The sequence below is a fragment of the Oreochromis aureus genome, linkage group 17, assembly GCF_013358895.1.
Source record: "Oreochromis aureus strain Israel breed Guangdong linkage group 17, ZZ_aureus, whole genome shotgun sequence".
Taxonomy (NCBI): domain Eukaryota; kingdom Metazoa; phylum Chordata; class Actinopteri; order Cichliformes; family Cichlidae; genus Oreochromis; species Oreochromis aureus.
The window spans coordinates 20,333,760-20,353,153 of NC_052958.1; the positions used below are offsets into that span (position 1 = coordinate 20,333,760).

Sequence of the window (19,394 nt, forward strand, 5' to 3'; positions counted from 1 at the left end):
CTGGGTAACTGTTAATAGTTAAACAGCTAACAGTAACATGAGCTTAATCAAATCTGACATTTATAAGTGTTTAATACTTTGATGTTGTTCAAACAGGATCTTTAATGACCTCCAGGAACTCTTTCTAAAGTGTTGATCAGTTTTTTAAACTCCTGTTCACATAATCACCTGCTAGTGAGCGGAGGAGCTCTGTGTGTTTAGCTGCTAGTGAGGGGAGGAGCTCTGTGTGTGTTTAGCTGCTAGTGAGCGGAGGAGCTCTGTGTGTGTTTAGCTGCTAGTGATGGGAGGAGCTTTGTGTGTGTTCAACTGCTAGTGAACTGAGCACACACATACTTAGCGCCTCCTCACTGTTATTGAGAGGAGGCGCTAAGTATATGTGTGCTCAGCTACTAGTGAAGGGAGGACTGTGTGCTAGGGAAGAGGGGAGCTTGTCTGTGCAGTTGCTAGTGAAGGGAAGGGCTGTGTACCTGCGTGTTTGCAGCAGTTCTTGGTTGATATCGATACGGTTATGAATAAGTGTCTTATCTGATAGATACTGCCAGAAAGTTTTAGTATCAATTAGTAATGGAGTATACATTTTTGTGTGTGTAGAGCGACTTTCATTTCTTTTCACAAATTTCTGTTTTTGAGACTAACACCTGAGTGTGTTGCTGTAGAAGAAAATAAAAGAAGACTTCATTGTAGAATCATTTAATTCATTGCTATCTGCTAGTATGCACATCCTCTTGTTTGGCTTGATGTAGTTAACCATTACTTCTCCAAACCCACCTTCAGTTGTCAAGTCAAGTCAGTGGAGCTGCTTTCCAGCTGTTACAATATATCTTCTCTACAAAGCGCTGAGAAGAAAAAGATTAATTTCAAATGATAGTAAGGAGCAGTAAGTGGGAAGAAGGCGGGTTTCAGTTTTGTCCTGACTACTTTGAATAACCTTTAATAGGTGGAAATTCAGCATTGATGTGTGCTTGAAGGGTCTGACAGCGGCGGTGACAGTTCATCCCATCTGTTCTTCACGCACACGTGAACCCGTCAGTCTGACTGCGACCGTTAGCGCTAATTAAAGGTTTGCACATCCGTCCTCTCCTCCCCCTCCCCCACCCACCTCGGTAACGGCATCATTAGCACTCTGAGTGTTTTTGTGAGTGTGTGGTGGCATGTGACGATGGTACAGTGACTCAGACTCACATGTTTAACACACACACACACACACACACACACACACACACACACACACACACACACACACACACACACACACACACACACACACACTCTACATGTCAGGGTTTATTCTCTGATTTGGTTGTTTTGAAATGCTGCCGGCTGTGACGATAACCTGCAGTTGTTTGTGTGTGAGAGTGAGTGTGTGTGTGAGTGTATGTGTGTGTGTGGATGTGTGTGTGCGTGTGAGCTGGTGTGAACACTTCTTTCATCTCTCAAAAATCAGTCTTTGTGCAGCTCGGGGTCGCTCGCTCTCTCCCCTCAATTATTCATCAGCTTGTTTCCATGGTAACAGCTGCAGCCATTCTTGTGTGTGTGTGTGTGTGTGTGTGTGTGTGTGTGTGTGTGTATGTATGTTGACATGAGCAGGAGGGGCTTCATCACTTCATTATTCTGTGTTTTATCAGTGATGTGGGGCTGTAAACAGGACGTTCTGCTTGTAAAGTTTATGTTTAATGTTTTTGTTTTAAATCAAAGAACCTGAGTGGATTGTGTGTGTGTGTGTGTGTGTGTGTGTGGCGTTCATTCAGTGTGATTCTGACACAGAAAACAACAGAAATAAGACCAAATGAAACCAGAACCTGAGCGTATGAGCTCACTGTGGGCTGATAAGACTTTTAGATCATGATTTGTTACCATAACGACTGTAATGTAAAGCTTCAAAACACGTGTTACAGCCAACGTAACGAGGGAGATGCTGACAGGAGAACCGGCGTGTGTCTTTGATCTCAGTTTCCTGACAGCTTAAAAACTTCTACAGAGGAAAGACGATGGCGTAAAAAACCCTCCAAACTAAGGACCATTTCTCTTTTTTCCCTTCCTTCTTCTTCATCCTCATTTATGCCCGTTTATGCCCTTATTTTGTTCCCTTTTTCACTGTATTATTTCCTGCCTTAATTCCCTCCCTGATTCCCTTTTTTCCTTTGTTGTTTTCTTTTCTTCTCTGTTTTCTGGTTTTATTTCATTCCTTGTGTTCTCCCATTTCATATTTATTTTCTTTCTTCTTTCTCCCTCTTATACTTGCTTCCTTTTTTCTCACCTTTCATCCTTGCTTTTTTCTCCCTTCCTTTTTCCCTCCTTCCTTTATTAGTTTTCTGTCCCCTTTCCTTTTCACTCATTCCCTAACCCTTAAAGGTGACAGATTCTATCCAAGTCCAGTGACAGCTCTCGGAGCAGAGATATTATTTGTACAGATGATAAAAGTGATATCTGTGATATTCAGCTGTGTCCTAAAACACATCACAGAGAGTCTCCACGCGTCCTGTGGCTGTTGTGGTTTTTCTTTTTTTTCCTACTGTGTTTCATGAGTTTGTTATAAAAAGCTAAATCCTAAATCAATTCATGTTGCAGTTCTTGCTGTTGTGCTGCTGCAGTGTCTCCAGCAGGAGGCGGCAGAGATCAGCAGCAGCATGCCTCATCGGAAAAAACATGAAGAAAAACGTCCTGATATAGTAACTGTGTGTGTCTCTTCACACACACACACACACACACACACACACACACACACACACACACACACACACACACACACACTGACCCGCATTCACTGCAGTTATGGTAACATCACTGTTAATACCTTTAATACTCGCACACTGACACTAATCCAGAATAATCTGCATCTGAAACACTGACCTACATGTCTGACCACTTCACTACCTGCTACTGGACACGCCCCCCAGGAGCTGACCAATCATATCATGTAAATCAGACCAGCTGCGTATGCTGAGTGGAAAGGCAAGGCTCTAAAATACCTTTACAGCTCCCCGTTGAGCGATTTTAAAGGTTTATCGTCGTCACCTCGCTCCTCCTGCAGACAAATCTGTTGCTGTTTGACTCCTGAAAACCGCGACGGCGGCCAGAGGGATGCAGACTCAGATTCCTGTGATGAAATTTTCAGTTTTAAGGGTTTAAACTCCAGTCTACACATCACAAGCTGATCCAGAGAAACTAAGAGCAGGAACTGTCCACAGAAACACTTTAAGGCCCAGTGTTTTTCCTTTGCCTTGCACTTCATGCTTCCTTCTTTCACTCACCATTTTATTTTCCTTATTTCCTTCCTTTTTATTTAAATCTTCACTTTCCCATTTCCTTCCTCATTCTGTTCCTTCTTAACTTTTCATTATCCTTTCACACTTCCTTTCTTTTGCTTCCTTCTGTTATGTTTCAGTTCCTTGCTTTTCTTTTTTCCCTTCTCCACTTTCTCATTTCCTTCCCTCCTGTCTTTCTGACTTCCAACCTTGCTGTTCTTTCTCCATTTCAGTCCCTCTTTCCTTTTCTTACTTTAATTTTGTTCCCTTTGCTTCTTGTTTCCTCATTCTGTCTCCTTCTATCCTTTATTGCATCCTTCTTTATTTCCTTTTATCTTCTTTTCATTTATTTCCATCTCCTGTTTCTTTCCTTCCTTGCTTGCTTCCTTGTTTCTTTTCCCTTATTTCCTTCTTTCTTTAATGTTCTTGCTTTCCTTTTATCGTGTCCCTTCCTTCCTTCCTCCCTTCCTTCCTCCCTTCCTTCCATCCTTCCTTGTCTCCTTCAATTCTTCCCTTTCTCTTCCTGTTATCTGTCCTTTTCTTCTTCTTCCTACGTTTCCTCCTTTCCTTTTCTTATTTCTTCCCTTATTTTTCAGTCCTTTCCTCCATCCTTTCACTTTTTGTTTCATCTCCTTCAATATGTCCTCCCTTTCTTCTCTCATTTTCTCTCTCTCTGTAATCCTTTTTTGTCTCCTTCCAGTTTTTTTCTTATTTCTTTGCTTTTTTTTTCCTTTCTGTTCTTTTATGTTTGTTCCTCCATTTTTTTAATTTTAATAATTTTCTTCAGGTCCCTTTTTTCCATCTTCCATTTGTCTCCTTATCACAGTCGCACATCAGAATCATTTTTTTATCTATTCTTCCTTCCTTCCCTCCAGCTGCACAAACACACATTACAAACCAGCACAGAGATACGGCTGCCTCCTTCCTCCCCTCCTCCTCCCGCTCCTCTTCATCCTCCCATCTGCGCAGACTCTTCCTCCACCCTCCCCCTCCCTGATTTTATGGAGGCGCTTCACATCTGCAGCGCTCTCTCTCTCTCTTTCTCCCTCCCTCCCTCCCACCCTCTCTCTCGAGCCTCAGGAAGCGCCTCGATGATGGTTTCTGTTTGAGGAGGAGGTCGTCGGTCATTCGGTCGTTTGCAGACGAGACAGCGAGGAAGAGAATTGGGAGGTGTAGGGTTTTTTTTGGTGGCTGCACGTCTTCTGCATGGCGCTGGGGGGGGAGGCGGCGCTCGGCTCGGCTTCACCATGATCGCCGTGTCGTTTAAATGTCGCTGCCAGATCCTGCGCAGGGTGAACAAAGGTAGAGAGACACAGAGGAACACTGGGAGGAAGAGAGAGAGAGAGAGAGAGAGAGGATGTGTGTGTGATGGAGCAGAATTTCATGTGCAACATACATGCAGGAGTGGTCGAGCGACATTTGCTGTAAACTGCTGACATTGAAAAGAGAGAGAGTGGCTTTTTATGACCAATGCCAGCTGTAAGTGTGTGTGTGTGTGTGTGTGTGGTGATGTAAATGATCTCCTGATGGATTCATTCAGTCGATGGCTGCAGGTTGCTGTGGGGCGAGAGACCCTTAGAGTGAGTGAGTGAGCGAGCATGGGGTCCTGTTTTCATGAATGTAATATTCATGGTTTGTATTAACAGGGAAGAGAAAGCAGGGCAGGCAGAGCCGGAGAGAGCGATCAGGATTATGAAATTCCTTCAGTTTGAAGCTTCAGGTGTTTGTCGGCTCCAGCGTCTAACTTTATTTATTTATCAATTTAGGCTGATCAATTGCATTTCATGACTCATTTAAGCATTTTTAAAAAATGTAATCTTTCCTCCATGCACAGTCCCCCAATCGTATTTTCAAACTTAAGCTTCTGCCTTTTCTGTCTCGTGTTTACCTACCAGCAGTCGGCACAAGTCGCCGCTGTGGCGGTCCTCGATGTCCAGAAAGTCTGTCCTCCCTCGGTGAGATGGATTCACTGGCTGACGCTGTAGACCACAGCTGGTGATGGTGGTTCTACATGGCCACTCTAACCAGAACCTGCAGCAGGTGGAGAGCTAGTTAACATGTTACTCAGCTGAACAAGGACTGCTTCACCAGCTGCAGTCTAAGACAGCTGATCTGGAGTTTGTTCTCTGGATTACTGACTATAGAAAAAGCTGTTTTTAATTTTTTAACCCTGAACCGTTTAGTTTCCCTTATTTTAAGTTAAGTTAAGTTCAGTTGCTGCCCTGTCATGTTTCCCTACTAGCTGGCTGTACATTGCTGTTGTGGCGGTCTCAGTCTGAGACAGCTGACCTGTAACTCATCTACAGAATTGCTTTAGAAGAAGCTGAATGTTGTTCTGCTATTTTTATTTTCCCTCGTTGGAATAAAAAGTTGCTGCCCTTTCCGTCTTGTGGTTTGCTGCTGGCTAGCTGTACGTTGCTGTTGTGGCGGTCCTCGATGTTCAGAAACTTCAGACAAACTCTGTCTCCATTCTTGAACTATAGCTGATGATATCAGTTCTGTGACTGTGTAACCAGCTGCAGTCCAAGATGGTGGAATCCTTGTTTATATTTCTTAGTGGACCTGATGGCCGAGCAATCACTCGTGTTACACTTCTTTCAAGTTTATTTGAAGTCCATTGCCTGTAGTGCATTATAGTTTAAATTTTTAGAGCTCACAAAAAAAAGAGGCTAACATGTGTACAGTCACATGGACCCCTGTGGTCACCGTCTAATAATCACATTTACATACTCAGATCTGAGCGGGCTTGTGGACATTTAACCTTGAGTTTGTTCATGAGAGGAGATCTCTTGTCCCCTTGTTGAATAGACTCCAACTCCAGCATCTTGGACTGTGAGGTAGATGGATGCTCCAATCAGAACAAGTTGGATTTGTGCTGCTACAATAAACTCAGTCTCTCATCCTGCATTCCAGTACACTCCAACTCCAAATGCAGCTATAAGCAGTATTTCCTGTTTCTACTCTGGTGATCTGGTCCAGGCTAACTTACATTCAATGTAGAAAATGCAGCAGGTGGGAAACTGGTTACCATCTCCATCTATAGTTCAAGACAATAGAGGTTAAGTCCGTCCATGGGGTGAGGGACTGACTGTAGATGCCTCTGATTACTGCTCTATTTTTCATCCTTGGACCATCCTTCACTTTTATTTTTAGTTTATTTGCTGCTGGCCCTAGTGTTGCCCACCAACAGGCTGTACAGGGCCTCGATTTCTTCAACTTCCTCTCCAGAGGGTCTCTATCTCATGATTAGACAAGCTGTATCTCCGCCGTCTCCACCTGCACCTGGTGACAGTAGTTCTTGTTCCACTTTCAAAAGTTGGTCTAAGCAAAACCTGCAGGAGGTTCGTGTGCTGCTGTGCACAAACACAAATTAATTGTAAGTCTGTAAATGCTGAATATCATGTGGATGTAGGTGAGAATACCAGATGAAAGTGTGGTTTACTTCTGCAGCAGCTCGGTTTGCCTTAAAACCTCTAAATTATTTGAAGATACACTCACCAAACCTGTTGTTGGATCCACGCTAGTCTGTTATCTGACAGAAGAACTCCTTACACTCTGATTCCATCTTTAAGTGGGCTGGATACTAAGTGATACTATTACACCCAGCATAATAACAGTATCAGTACTGAGATTCTGTAATACCATGGGCTGTATATATAAAACATGGTGTAGGGATGAGGTAGTAAAGCAAATCTGCATTCTTTCTAATTGCCACCAGTGGCGAATGCTTTGGTTCTGATATGAAGTCTGATTGTATGGATGTCTATGAGAAAATCAACCTTTTCCTGACTTCATTTACGACCTCAGTAAATGTGTTTCTGATCAGTTTATGGTTACATTCAGTAGTTTCAGGTCTTATTTAACACAACATGAAGTCCAGTTTCTAAATTATGATCTCATTTAAAGTTAAGCTGGTGATGAGTTCACTGTGATTGCTGCCATATATGTATGCAGTGTTTGTCAGTTTCTTGAACATCAACTGCCAAAATATTTGAGGCTTCAAAACTGGGTCTCAACTCAAGTATCTGGCATATTTTCTGATGAAGTGGTCCTTGAATTCCTCTGACAGGAGTGTGGGGCTCCATCCCTTCATAAACAGGTGAAATAAACTGTGAGGTTCACATATTTGAAGCTTATGAATTGGTGACAAAGAACAAAAAGCTGCTTTAGTCGCTGACGTCCACATCTTGAGGAAGGAGTTCAGAGAAATTCAGCAGCCACTGTTTGGTCTCAACTTGAAAGCCAGGAAAGTTTGACTCTTCTTGAATTGCAGGAGTAGTTTGTTCAGTTTGTTGGCAGCAGAAGACATGGAGGAAACCTGGCCGGTCTCAGAGTGTTATCTTCACACAGTTGGGTTTGGCTCTGGAGTCCACCCACCCTCTTTGATTTTTCTTAATTATGGAAATAACAAGGAACACTTGAAGGTGCCGAGCCCTGTCCTCCACTGGAAGCCAGTTAATCTGGAAGAGCTGAAATCCTCCTTTCCCAGTAAATTACACGAGGCTTCAATGACACCTCCTGGGCTGAGATAATCGTACAGACAAAGAAAGTTTTACACCTGCTGTGTTCAAAGTCTTCACAGCTCCGGTTTTCCTTTGACAGTTCTGCTGTTTTCATTTGTTTCTTTGGGAGATTTTACTTCTGTTCAAGATCTGCTGAAAGTTTGAGTGTTTGGAGAAATCTTTGAATGTGTTGTGAGGAGCGTTATAAATATAATAATTAAAAATTGAGCTCCAGCTCTCAGTGGATATTAATTATACAAGTGAAAACACAGTTCAGCTTGTGGCTGTAAAACCTCAGATGTTAGCTTTGGGAGGTTTTGTAAATGAATGTAAGTGTAAGAGGTTTATTTTAAAAATCCATGAGCTTGGCTCAACATCCATGTTTTTCAGGTTTTTAAATATCAAAGTAGAGAAACGACATGTGAATTATCTGAATAAATAAACATCTGCTCAATTGTACAGAGAATAACAGCAGTAATTAAATTTGTTGGTGCGTAAAAGTTAAATAATTAGTAAAAATGCCATTAAAACATTTTGGTTCATTTAGCGGTGCCAGCTCATTTGCACATTAAAAGATGTTTAAAAACGTAAAATATAAAACACTTTGTGCAGTCAGTGCAGACAATTAACCCATGTGCAAAAACCTATAATTAAAAGTAAAACAATGTCTGTGCTGGGGAGGTAGGAAGTTTAAAAACTTGTACAAAAATAAATACATAAAATAAAATATTGACAAATTATAAAGCTGGGAAAATTCACTTACTAAAAAAAGAAAATGATAATTTATGCTTAGGAAATTTAACAGTTAATCTCAGCAATAAGTTTCCTGTTAATTTGATAATTGTTTCCTCTTTAAAGATGTGTAAGTAAATGTTTTATCTTCTAAAAATAATTAACAAAAAATAATAAAAGTCAGACTTTAAAGTAGTCAGGGTGCATCCTTACATGTTCACAATAACAGTGGCTGATACGTTTCTCGCTTGTAGGTGGTGGATATATTACTACTGCTATTTTCATGTGTACACTTTTAGATAAATAGATAGTTTATTGATCCCACAAAAGAAATGATTGTCACTGCAGCAGGAGAAAGAACAAAAACTATATGGTCTACAATTACTAAACAACACGGTTAAAGTAAATGCATCTTAAATTGAGGGCCTTACACTGCGTGAGGGGGCAAAATGTGTCATTGTCATAAAAAAACAATGAAAATTAAAAATAAAACTGAGGTTGGTTAAAAGTTAAGACTAACAGATTATGCAAGAGAATAGTCTGAATTGTATTAATAAACAATATGTAAATCTAGTAGAAGGTATTATATACATATACCTCACAGACTCTTATATACTCTTATTGTTGATAGTTTTATATATTGCTAATGCATTGTCTCTTATTGTTTTGTTTATTTAGTTTTGTAACTCAAATTTTTATAAATCTTTTAATTAATCGAAGTAACTAAAACACATTGAACATATTTACAGTCTGGGTAATTGGAGAAAAAATATTTAAATATTATTTAAAAAATAATAAATTAAATGATAATACATAAATACAATAAGTACTAGTAATTGGACAGTGGTTCCAAAAACTTAGTGGAGGCAGAAAATGGAAAAGGGCACCTGCCTTTATATTCTGTCTGTTTCATATTTCATGTCAGACCACACTTCCTTAGTCTTCACCACCAGTGATTCAAAGGATGTATTTATAGAAAACTGATGCTGATTGAGCTTCCTGAGGCAGATTAAAAGAGGATGATAATGCGTTTTCTTTATTACTTACTATAACTCCTGTACTTTTCATGTAGCTCCTTAGCTGTAAATATCTCTATGATTCACTGTCTGTTAAACCCCTTTTACTTCTTGAAAGGACTTAAACACATTTGCTTTATATAGATCTCCCAGTTTTGTAATACAGTACATTTCTCACCTGTAGGTGGCATTTATTGTTATAATTTTCTTTTTTTTATTGTTGATTTTTCAGTTTTATTGCTGTCATTTTAGTTACCTTTAAAAAAAAATAACAGCAATATAATTGTATATTGTTACTTACCTAAGTAACATGATATACAGTTTTGTTTTGCTGTTTACTGCACATCCTAGCTGTTTATTATTTTTATTACATATAATAATCATATGTAATAAAGTGTGTGTGTGTGTGTGTGTGTGTGTGTGTGTATATATATATATATATATATATATATATATATATATATATATATATATATATATATATATATATATATATAAAAAAACACCCAGCACGCCCCTGCTGCGGGCGGTTTATCCTTCAAGCTCGGGTCCTCTACCAGAGGCCTGGGAGCTTGAGGGTCCTGCGCAGTATCTTAGCTGTTCCCAGGACTGCGCTCTTCTGGACAGAGATCTCCGATGTTGTTCCGGGATCTGCTGGAGCCACTCGCCTAGCTTGGGAGTCACCGCACCTAGTGCTCCGATCACCCTCCACATCCTCTCGAGCTCTTCTCTGAGCCCTTGGTATTTCTCCAGCTTCTCGTGTTCCTTCTTCCTGATATTGCTGTCATTCGGAACCGCTACATCGATCACTACAGCCGTCTTCTTCTGTTTGTCTACCACCACTATGTCCGGTTGGTTAGCCACCACCATTTTGTCCGTCTGCATCTGGAAGTCCCACAGGATCTTAGCTCGGTCATTCTCCACCACCCTTGGGGCATCTCCCATTTTGACCTCGGGACTTCCAGGTTATACTCGGCACAGATGTTCCTGTACACTATGCCGGCCACTTGGTTATGGCGCTCCATGTATGCCTTGCCTGCTAGCATCTTGCACCCTGCTGTTATGTGCTGGATTGTCTCTGGGGCATCTTTACACAGCCTGCACCTGGGGTCTTGCCTGGTGTGATAGACCCCAGCCTCTATGGATCTTGTACTCAGAGCTTGTTCTTGTGCTGCCATGATTAGTGCCTCTGTGCTGTCTTTCAGTCCAGCTTTGTCCAGCCACTGGTAGGATTTCTGGATATCAGCCACCTCCTCTATCTGCCGGTGGTACATACCGTGCAGGGGCCTGTCCTTCCATGATGGTTCCTCGCCTTCCTCCTCTTTCTTGGGTTTCTGCTGCCTGAGGTATTCACTGAGCACGCTGTCAGTTGGGGCCATCTTCGTGATGTATTCGTGGATGTTTCTTGTCTCATCCTGGACTGTGGTGCTGACACTCACCAGTCCCCGGCCCCTTCCTTCCGCTTAGCATACAGCCTCAGGGTGCTGGACTTGGGGTGAAACCCTCCATGCATGGTAAGGAGCTTTCTTGTCTTTATGTCAGCGGCTTCTATCTCCTCCTTTGGCCAGCCTATTACCCCAGCAGGGTACCTGATCACGGGCAGGGCGAGGTGTTGATGGCCCGGATCTTGTTCTTACTGCTCAGCTGACTCCTCAGGACTTGCCTGACCCTCTGCAGGTACTTGGTGGTTGCAGCTTTCCTAGCGCCCTCTTCATGGTTCCCATTCGCTATGGGATCCCCAGGTACTTGTAACTGTCCTCTATGTCTGCAATGTTGCCTTCTGGTAGTTCAATCCCCTCAGTTCTGACTACCTTCCCTCTTTTTGTTACCATCCGACTACACTTCTCCAGTCCGAACGACATTCCAATGTCATTGCTGTATAGCCTGGTAGTGTGTATCAGTGAATCGATGTCTCGTTCACTCTTGGCATACAGCTTGATGTCATCCATGTACAGGAGGTGGCTGACCGTAGCCAGTCTTGTTAATGATCTCACTGAGGGGGTTCAGGCCTATGCAGAACAGCAGTGGGGACAGAGCATCTCCTTGGTAGATCCCGCACTTGATGGTGACTTGTGCTATGGGCTTGGAGTTGGCCTCTAGTGTTGTACGCCACATCCCCATTGAGTTCCTGATGAAGGCTCTTAGGGTCCTGTTGATCTTGTACAATTCTAGGCATTCCAGTATCCAGCTGTGGGGCATTGAGTCATAGGCCTTCTTGTAATCAATCCAGGCAGTGCACAGGTTGGTCAGTCTGGTCTTGCAGTCTCGGCTGACCGTTCTGTCTACCAGTAGCTGGTGTTTTGCGCCTGGTATCCCTTTCTGTGCCCCGCTCATGTATTGACCCATGTGCCTGTTCATCTTAGCCGATATGATGCCTGACAGGAGCTTCCATGTAATACTGAGGCAGGTTATTGGTCGGTAGTTGGATGGGACCGGTCCCTTCTTGGGGTCCTTGGGGATCAGGACCGTCCGACCTTCGGTTAGCCATTCCGGGTGTCTCTCGTTAACTCTCGTTGCTCGTGGAGTGCAGTCAGCTTCTTCAGCCAGTAGGCGTGAACCATGTCTGGTGCTGTCCAACTCTTCATACTGGAGACCCTTTCTTGGATATCTGCCACTGTGATGGTTACTGGACCCTGTTCAGGGAGGTCGCTATGGTCTGCCCTCAGATCCACTAGCCACTGAGCATTGCCGTTATGGGTTGCGCCCTTCTCCCATATGCTCTTCCAGTATTGCTCCGCCTCCAGCCTTGGTGGTGCTGTTCTGTTATTGTTCCCTTGCCACTGAGAGTACACCTTTGCTGGTTCTGTGAAGAACAGCTGGTTTATTCTCCTGCCTTCTCTCTCTCTGGTGTACCTCCTCAAGCGGGTGGCCAAGGCTGTGAGTCTTTGCTTGGCAGTTTCCAAGGCCTCAGGTATGGACAGCTTGCTGTATTTCTTATGCACCTTCTTTGTCGCACCTTTCTGCAACTCCGTTAGTTGGCTAACCTCCCTCCGTGCTACTTTGATCTTGCCCTCTAGCCTCCTTCTCCATGGAGGGTATTGCCCCTTGTGGCTGTTCAACTTGTAGCCAAGCATCTCACTGATCACTGATCACTGCTGCCGTAGTGATCTTGTTAGTGTCGGTAATCGTGGTTGTAGGTATCATCCGTAGTGCTGCGTTAACATCACCTAGCAGACCTTCTGAGGGTACTTCACGTAATCTTGGTAACCGGCTCCAGGTTTCAAGCTTGGCCATGATCCTATCCTTCAGGTCAGTTCCTCTGGCGTGTAGTTTAACCACTACACTATCCAGCTGCTGCAAGAACAAGAACAAGCTCTGAGTACAAGATCCATAGAGGCTGGGGTCTATCACACCAGGCAAGACCCCAGGTGCAGGCTGTGTAAAGATGCCCCAGAGGTTGCCTCAACATCGAAGTTTACCGGAAGCCCACACACACGGACCAGTACCTCCTCTTCGACTCCCATCACCCTCTGGAACACAAACTTGGAGTAATTAGGACCCTACACCACCGGGCAGAACATGTTCCCTCTAAGCCTGAGGGAAAAAAGAAGGAACACACACACATAAAGGAAGCCCTCAAAACATGTGGTTATCCTAACTGGGCGTTCATAAAGTCAGCAAAGAGGCACAGAAAAGAAGATCAGACACCAGCGAGGGAGGATAAGAAAGACAGACGCAACAACGTTGTCATCCCCTATGTAGCCGGTGTATCAGAGAAACTCAGGAGAGTTTTCTCCAAGCACGACATCCCAGTGTACTTCAGACCCAGCAACACACTCAGACAGAAACTGGTTCACCCGAAAGACAAAACTCCAAAACACAGACTTAACAACGTGGTGTATGCTGTACAGTGCAGCGAGGAATGCCCAGACCTCTACATTGAGAGACCAAACAGCCACGCGCAAGCGCATGGCACAACATAGAAGAGCCACCTCCACAGGACAAGACTCAGCAGTCCATCTGCATCTTAAGGATAAAGGACACTCTTTCGAGGATGCCAATGTTCACATTTTGGACAGAGAGGACAGATGGTTTGAAAGAGGAGTGAAAGAGGCCATCTATGTCCACTGTGAGCGACCATCTTTGAACAGAGGCGGTGGTTTACGACACCAACTGTCTGCCATCTATAATCCAGTCTTGAGATCCCTCCCCAGACGCCTTAACGCCCACTCACATCCTGGGCCATCTGACCTCAGGAATTCACATGATAGGGTGGGGCCAGGTTTCACAATGAGCTCACCCGAAACCCTGGCTGATTAGGTACCACACCCGCTTTCACACCTTGGCTCATGTGATTAGAGGATCACCAGGGGGTCCTTTGTCCCTCTTTGGGGGGATACTCCCACTGGGTTTAAATCTGGGACTCTCGGCCATTTGACCTTAGAACTGAAGAAGCTTCTCGGATGAGAGGTGAAACGTCTTCAAGCAACTCAAAGAAGTCCAGACGCTTTTCTTTGCAAACTCCTTTGACTACGATGACCTGGATGACTGAGAACCTTCACAGACATACAAGCTCTGAGTACAAGATCCATAGAGGCTGGGGTCTACCACACCAGGCAAGACCCCAGGTGCAGGCTGTGTAAAGATGCCCCAGAGACAATCCAGCACATAACAGCAGGGTGCAAGATGCTAGCAGGCAAGGCATACATGGAACGCCATAACCAAGTGGCCGGCATAGTGTACAGGAACATCTGTGCCGAGTATAACCTGGAAGTCCCGAGGTCAAAATGGGAGATGCCCCCAAGGGTGATGGAGAATGACCGAGCTAAGATCCTGTGGGACTTCCAGATACAGACGGACAAAATGGTGGTGGCTAACCAACCGGACATAGTGGTGGTAGACAAACGGAAGAAGACGGCTGTAGTGATTGATGTAGCGGTTCCGAATGACAGCAATATCAGGAAGAAGGAACACGAGAAGCTGGAGAAATACCAAGGGCTCAGAGAAGAGCTCGAGAGGATGTGGAGGGTGAAGGTAACGGTGGTCCCCGTGGTAATCGGAGCACTAGGTGCGGTGACTCCCAAGCTAGGCGAGTGGCTCCAGCAGATCCCGGGAACAACATCGGAGATCTCTGTCCAGAAGAGCGCAGTCCTGGGAACAGCTAAGATACTGCGCAGGACCCTCAAGCTCCCAGGCCTCTGGTAGAGGACCCGAGCTTGAAGGATAAACCACCCGCAGGGGCGTGCTGGGTGTTATATATATATATGTATATATATATATGTATATATATATACGTGTGTGTGTGTGTGTGTGTGTGTGTATATAAAAATATGCACATTTTCTGCAGACGTTTGTGTATAAAACGTGTATATTTTAGTGCCTCTGTCTTAGTTTTCTTGCATTTATTATTGTTACTCTTGAGCCCTTTCATTTATACATTTTACTGTTACCTGTCTTGCCTGTAGGTGGCGTGTGTAATTTGCATTTCTATTGCAGCTGCTTAGTTATTCCTTTTTGAGTGTTAGTGCTGTGGGCATTTTTGCAGACACATTTGACTGGTTGCATTTGTCTTGCCTGTAGGATGTGTTTATTATTATCATTATTGTTGTTGTTGCTATCATGGAGTCCTTTTTTTTTACATGTACAATTTCACAGTTGCTGTTATTTTTCTTCCCTGATTGGACTGAAATGCTGGTTTCAGATGTTTGACATTTAAAGATAACGCATGACCTCGTTTAAAGAACTGCAGCTCGGTAATGGGAGCTAAGATTGTGTGCATGTGTGTCACAGGAGATACCGCAGCGTGTAGAATGTAGTATTATCCAGTATATGTGTGTATATGTAGATTGCACTGTAGATGGAGACAGAAAAAATGAGCTGCTGCTGCTGCTGTCCTACATCTGGAGGAGGAGGAGGCTTAGCTTTCATCTTCAGTTTGTTATGGTGTGTGTGTGTGTGTGTGTGTGCATGTATTACTCATGTTGTGGGGACCTAATTCTGTTTGCATGCTCATTTTGTGGGGACTCGACTTTCTTTGTGGGAACAAAAGGAAGTTCCTGAGTGAGATTTTACCATAAAGGCTTGGTCTGAGGTTTGGGGTTCACGGTGGGTTATATTCAGAAGGTGAATGTAACGTAGTGGCCTTGCTGTGTTTCTGAGCTCAGCTGCTGGAACCAAACAGAATAGATCCGGAGCAGATTAGAATAAATTAGAACGACATAAAGTAGAGCCAAATGCAGAACTAAAATAGATCAACACCACACTAAAGAGGAATAAAAAGGAGACAAACCTGAAGGTTAGCATTTAATTTATAATAGAAGTAATTCACTTCACAGGCAATATGAGTATCTTCCCGAGTTTTCCCCTCTTTCGGGTGGAGCGTCAGATTCAATAAGAGGGTTTGATTAAATGCTGTTCAAGCCTTTACCTGGTGTCAGGTGCAGTAGATGATAGGAGTCGTCTCACCTGTTGTAAACTGGGAATAAACAGTCAAACCTCTCCATCCAGATATATCTACATGACATCATGCTTTTAGTGTGATGACATCACCGGCGGGATCTCCCGGTGGGCTGCTGAGATTGGTGCAGACTTAGCTGGACCACCTCTGCTCTCCACAGGGATTGGTCGCTGCACTGATGAGGTAACCTCTCTCTGGCTGTGGCTTCTTTATTCATGAGTTGACAGACTGCTCAGCAGCTGTTCAGGCTGAGAACAAGACACACCAGTGGTCAGGAGAAATCTCCTTCAGAGCTTTGCTGGACGATGATGATGAGTAAAAGGACCTGAAGGCGAGCATACTAACGTGTTCGCTGTTTAGCTCATCTCTGATATGTTTTTCTGTGGTGGAAGCTCTGCACTGTCTGATGATGATGGTGAGTACAGATGCATTATGGGAGCCTGGTGTGGGGATACTGTCTGAGGTAATCTGTGTCAGAACTCAGCAGGTTTAATTTTAGAGCTTCACAACTAGTTAAAGGAAGCTTGGTTAAGCTTCTGAACATAATGGATACTGAAAAATAGTTAAAGGATGAACAGCTTGAGTTTTGGAACCAGCTGGATGAAGTGGTGGAGCATTTGAACCTGCTGAAGGAACCAATAAATTTTTATATCGAAAATGGCCACTGGTTGTATATTTGTATAGTTTAAATTAAGTTGTTGGAGGAACTTTTAAAATCTCCTGTTGTCTCCAAAACCAGTTGATTGAACTGGAGCTTCCTAAAGGAAGCAGTCAAGGAAAACCAGTTTGCCATTTTAGTCTGGATCCATGTAGAGGACGTAGTAGAGGCTCTAAAACACTTTGGGACCAGGAACTGAACCTTCTCCATTTCAGTTAAAGGAACTGGTCGCTTCTTGAATGTAGGGGCATTGAAAGCTTTTAAAAACAGTGATGAGAACTGGTAGAACCTCAGAACAAGTATGTGGGACAGTTGTGGAATATATCCAGTTAGATGTACCGCCAGGTACACAGTTGATAAACTGGATAAAGTTTAGAATCACTTGGAAGAACCAAAGCTTTGGAAACACATCATGATTTTCTGTGAGGTATATGTCCACCTAGAGCTGCTTCTAGGGGATAAAAACAAGTCAGAAGAACCAGGCTGGTTAGCTGGTTTGAAATGGTGAAGGTCACTTAGAGGAAAAATCTGAGCTTGGAGACCAGTTGAAGAAATTGGTTTAGGTTTATACCCAATTACAGTCACTAGTGGAGTCTCCAAACCAATCAAACAGACCACTTTGATGAGATGGTAGAGGTCAGATACCAATATTGAGCAAGGTCTGTAACCATTCTGTCAAAAAATCCCAACTATTGAACCAGTTTTTAGGAAAGGCTTTAAAACTAGTCAAAGGACCCGATTGATCCAGTTAGATCTGGTTAGAAACAAGTTAGAGTAAATGGTAAAGGTCTGGTACCTTCTAGAAAAGGAAATGGAGATTTGGAGCCAGTGCAAGGTGATGATGGGGGTTTATATGCCATCAGAGCCACTGTGTCCAAACTATTGAAAAGAAACCTGCCTTATGAGGCATTAATTCTAGCTGCTGGAACCAGTTAAAGTCTGGATCCAGTCTGTAATATTCTTGCATGTCTCCTTGTGTTTCAGATGAAGGGCCGTATACGAAACACTCCGCCGGGTCGCGACCTCCAGATGGAGCGCTGGCCATCAGGAGACAGAGTATACCAGGTAACACACATTTTTATAATCAAAGTGTCTGAATCCACCAGCTGAGCTCATTAACACAGCTGAAAATAGAGCACGCTCAGAAACAGCTGATGTTTCCCATTTTGTGACCTGAACAGGAAGATGCTTGCAGTCGCAGTTTATCTCCTCCCACCTGGAGCTGGTGTCCTACTTGTGATGTCTTTGTGCCGCAATCAAAAATTCTGTGAGAATAAAAATTGCATCAATGATTTGGAGAGCCATCAGACTGACGTCAGAGACAGCCTAGGAGCCTAGAACTTCAGTTTTAGGTCTTTCCTCAGCTCTTCGTATAAGTGGGTGCCTTTGCTACATTAGAAAGACTTTGAGGCACATAAGTGTACTGTGATTGGTCGAATGTGTCAGTGCAGCATTGGTAACCGCCCTTAAAAATGAAACTAACCAATATTAGCTTAGCACCCTCTTCTTCAAATATCGTCCTTTCTTACTCCAAAAACACCCAAGCTCTAACACTGAAGCTTGAAAACATATATTTAGCCTCTATGATATCACGTACTCGGCGTGATATCGTAGAGGCTAAATCATCATATACAGTCTGGATTTCCTAGCCCAGATACTCCTGATGTTAAACTCTGAAATAGCGCAGCTTTAACAAAGCTCTGTTCCTTTGAGGGAAACTTTGCGCTGCTTCCTTCAGCGTAAAGCTAACTGGAGCTTTGTGAAATTAAATTCTAAGAAGCACCCCCCACCCCACCCCACCCTCCGCTGCTGACACCGCCGCCGCTGCAGGAAACTTGTTCATCTCAGTTTTTTATCAGAGATTTGAAGGTTTTCTATTTCCAAGTGTGAGTCAGCGAATGGCGTGTTTGAAAAGTTGAAAAGGGCGCTGCTGCTTTTTTGTAAAGCCTCTTTGGAGGAGGAAGATGACTGAGGAGGAGACGATGATGGTCACTGCCAAAGACTGATCGTCTTAATCCTGCCTGTATGAAAGAGGATGAACCTGATTAATATTAAAATACAACATTTAAATAAAATCCTGCTTTCAGTTTCGTTACCTGATAACTGGTCACAGCCCATCGTAGCAGGTCTGATCTGAAATACCCGCCCTGCTCTCTCTCTCTCTCTCTCTCTCTCTTTCTCTGTTAAATATTTCATCTGTTTGATGAAATATAGATGGATGACAGAACAGAGGATGACTTCATTTCTCCTTTTATCCAGATTATTATTTATTTCTCCATGCTTAAATAAAGAGAGGAGAAGCTGTGCAGTCAAGAAGAAGAAAAAGCAAAGAGGAATAATTTTAACTGGAAGAAGAAAGGAAAAAATACTTAATGGCGAGGAAGAGCATTCAGTTCATCCCGTGTCCCTTTTTGCAGATGAGTTTCGGGGCTGCACGGTGGTGGAGTTGATGAAAAAGGAGGGGACGACGCTCGGGCTGACAGTTTCAGGAGGAATCGACAAAGATGGGAAGCCTCGAGTTTCAAACCTGCGGCAGGGAGGCATTGCGGCCCGGTAATATCTTTATATCATCTGGTCTTTGTGTTTTTAGGACTTGAGACAAAAAAAAAAAACAATCGCCATTGAGACTAACTTTGGAGTTATACCAGGTATTTTCAGTTGTTTTAAAGTGATGAGCATTCAGATATAAGATATTAAGATATATAAGATATTATAAGATATTAAAAAGACAAAAGGTATTCTACATCACTTTGTACTTTGTGAAAACCTATAAATTACATGAATATATGTGTGTATATATATATATATATATATATATATATATATATATATATATATATATAT

The 19,394-nt window shown here is 43.1% G+C and overlaps 1 protein-coding gene across 6 annotated transcripts in view; it reads left to right on the forward strand.

The window, feature by feature from the left end:
• grip1 (glutamate receptor interacting protein 1) overlaps positions 1-19,394 on the forward strand; it is an 80,868-nt gene that overhangs the window by 37,487 nt on the left and 23,987 nt on the right. For 5 of the 6 annotated variants that reach the window (XM_039601258.1, XM_039601260.1, XM_039601261.1 and 2 more), the window contains exons 2-3: positions 17,535-17,615; positions 18,968-19,103. In XM_039601258.1, the coding sequence (XP_039457192.1) occupies positions 17,535-17,615; positions 18,968-19,103 (217 nt within the window). Of the gene's footprint in view, positions 1-4,322; positions 4,548-17,534; positions 17,616-18,967; positions 19,104-19,394 lie in introns of those variants that run through there. The other variant, XM_039601259.1, reaches the window with a different exon arrangement.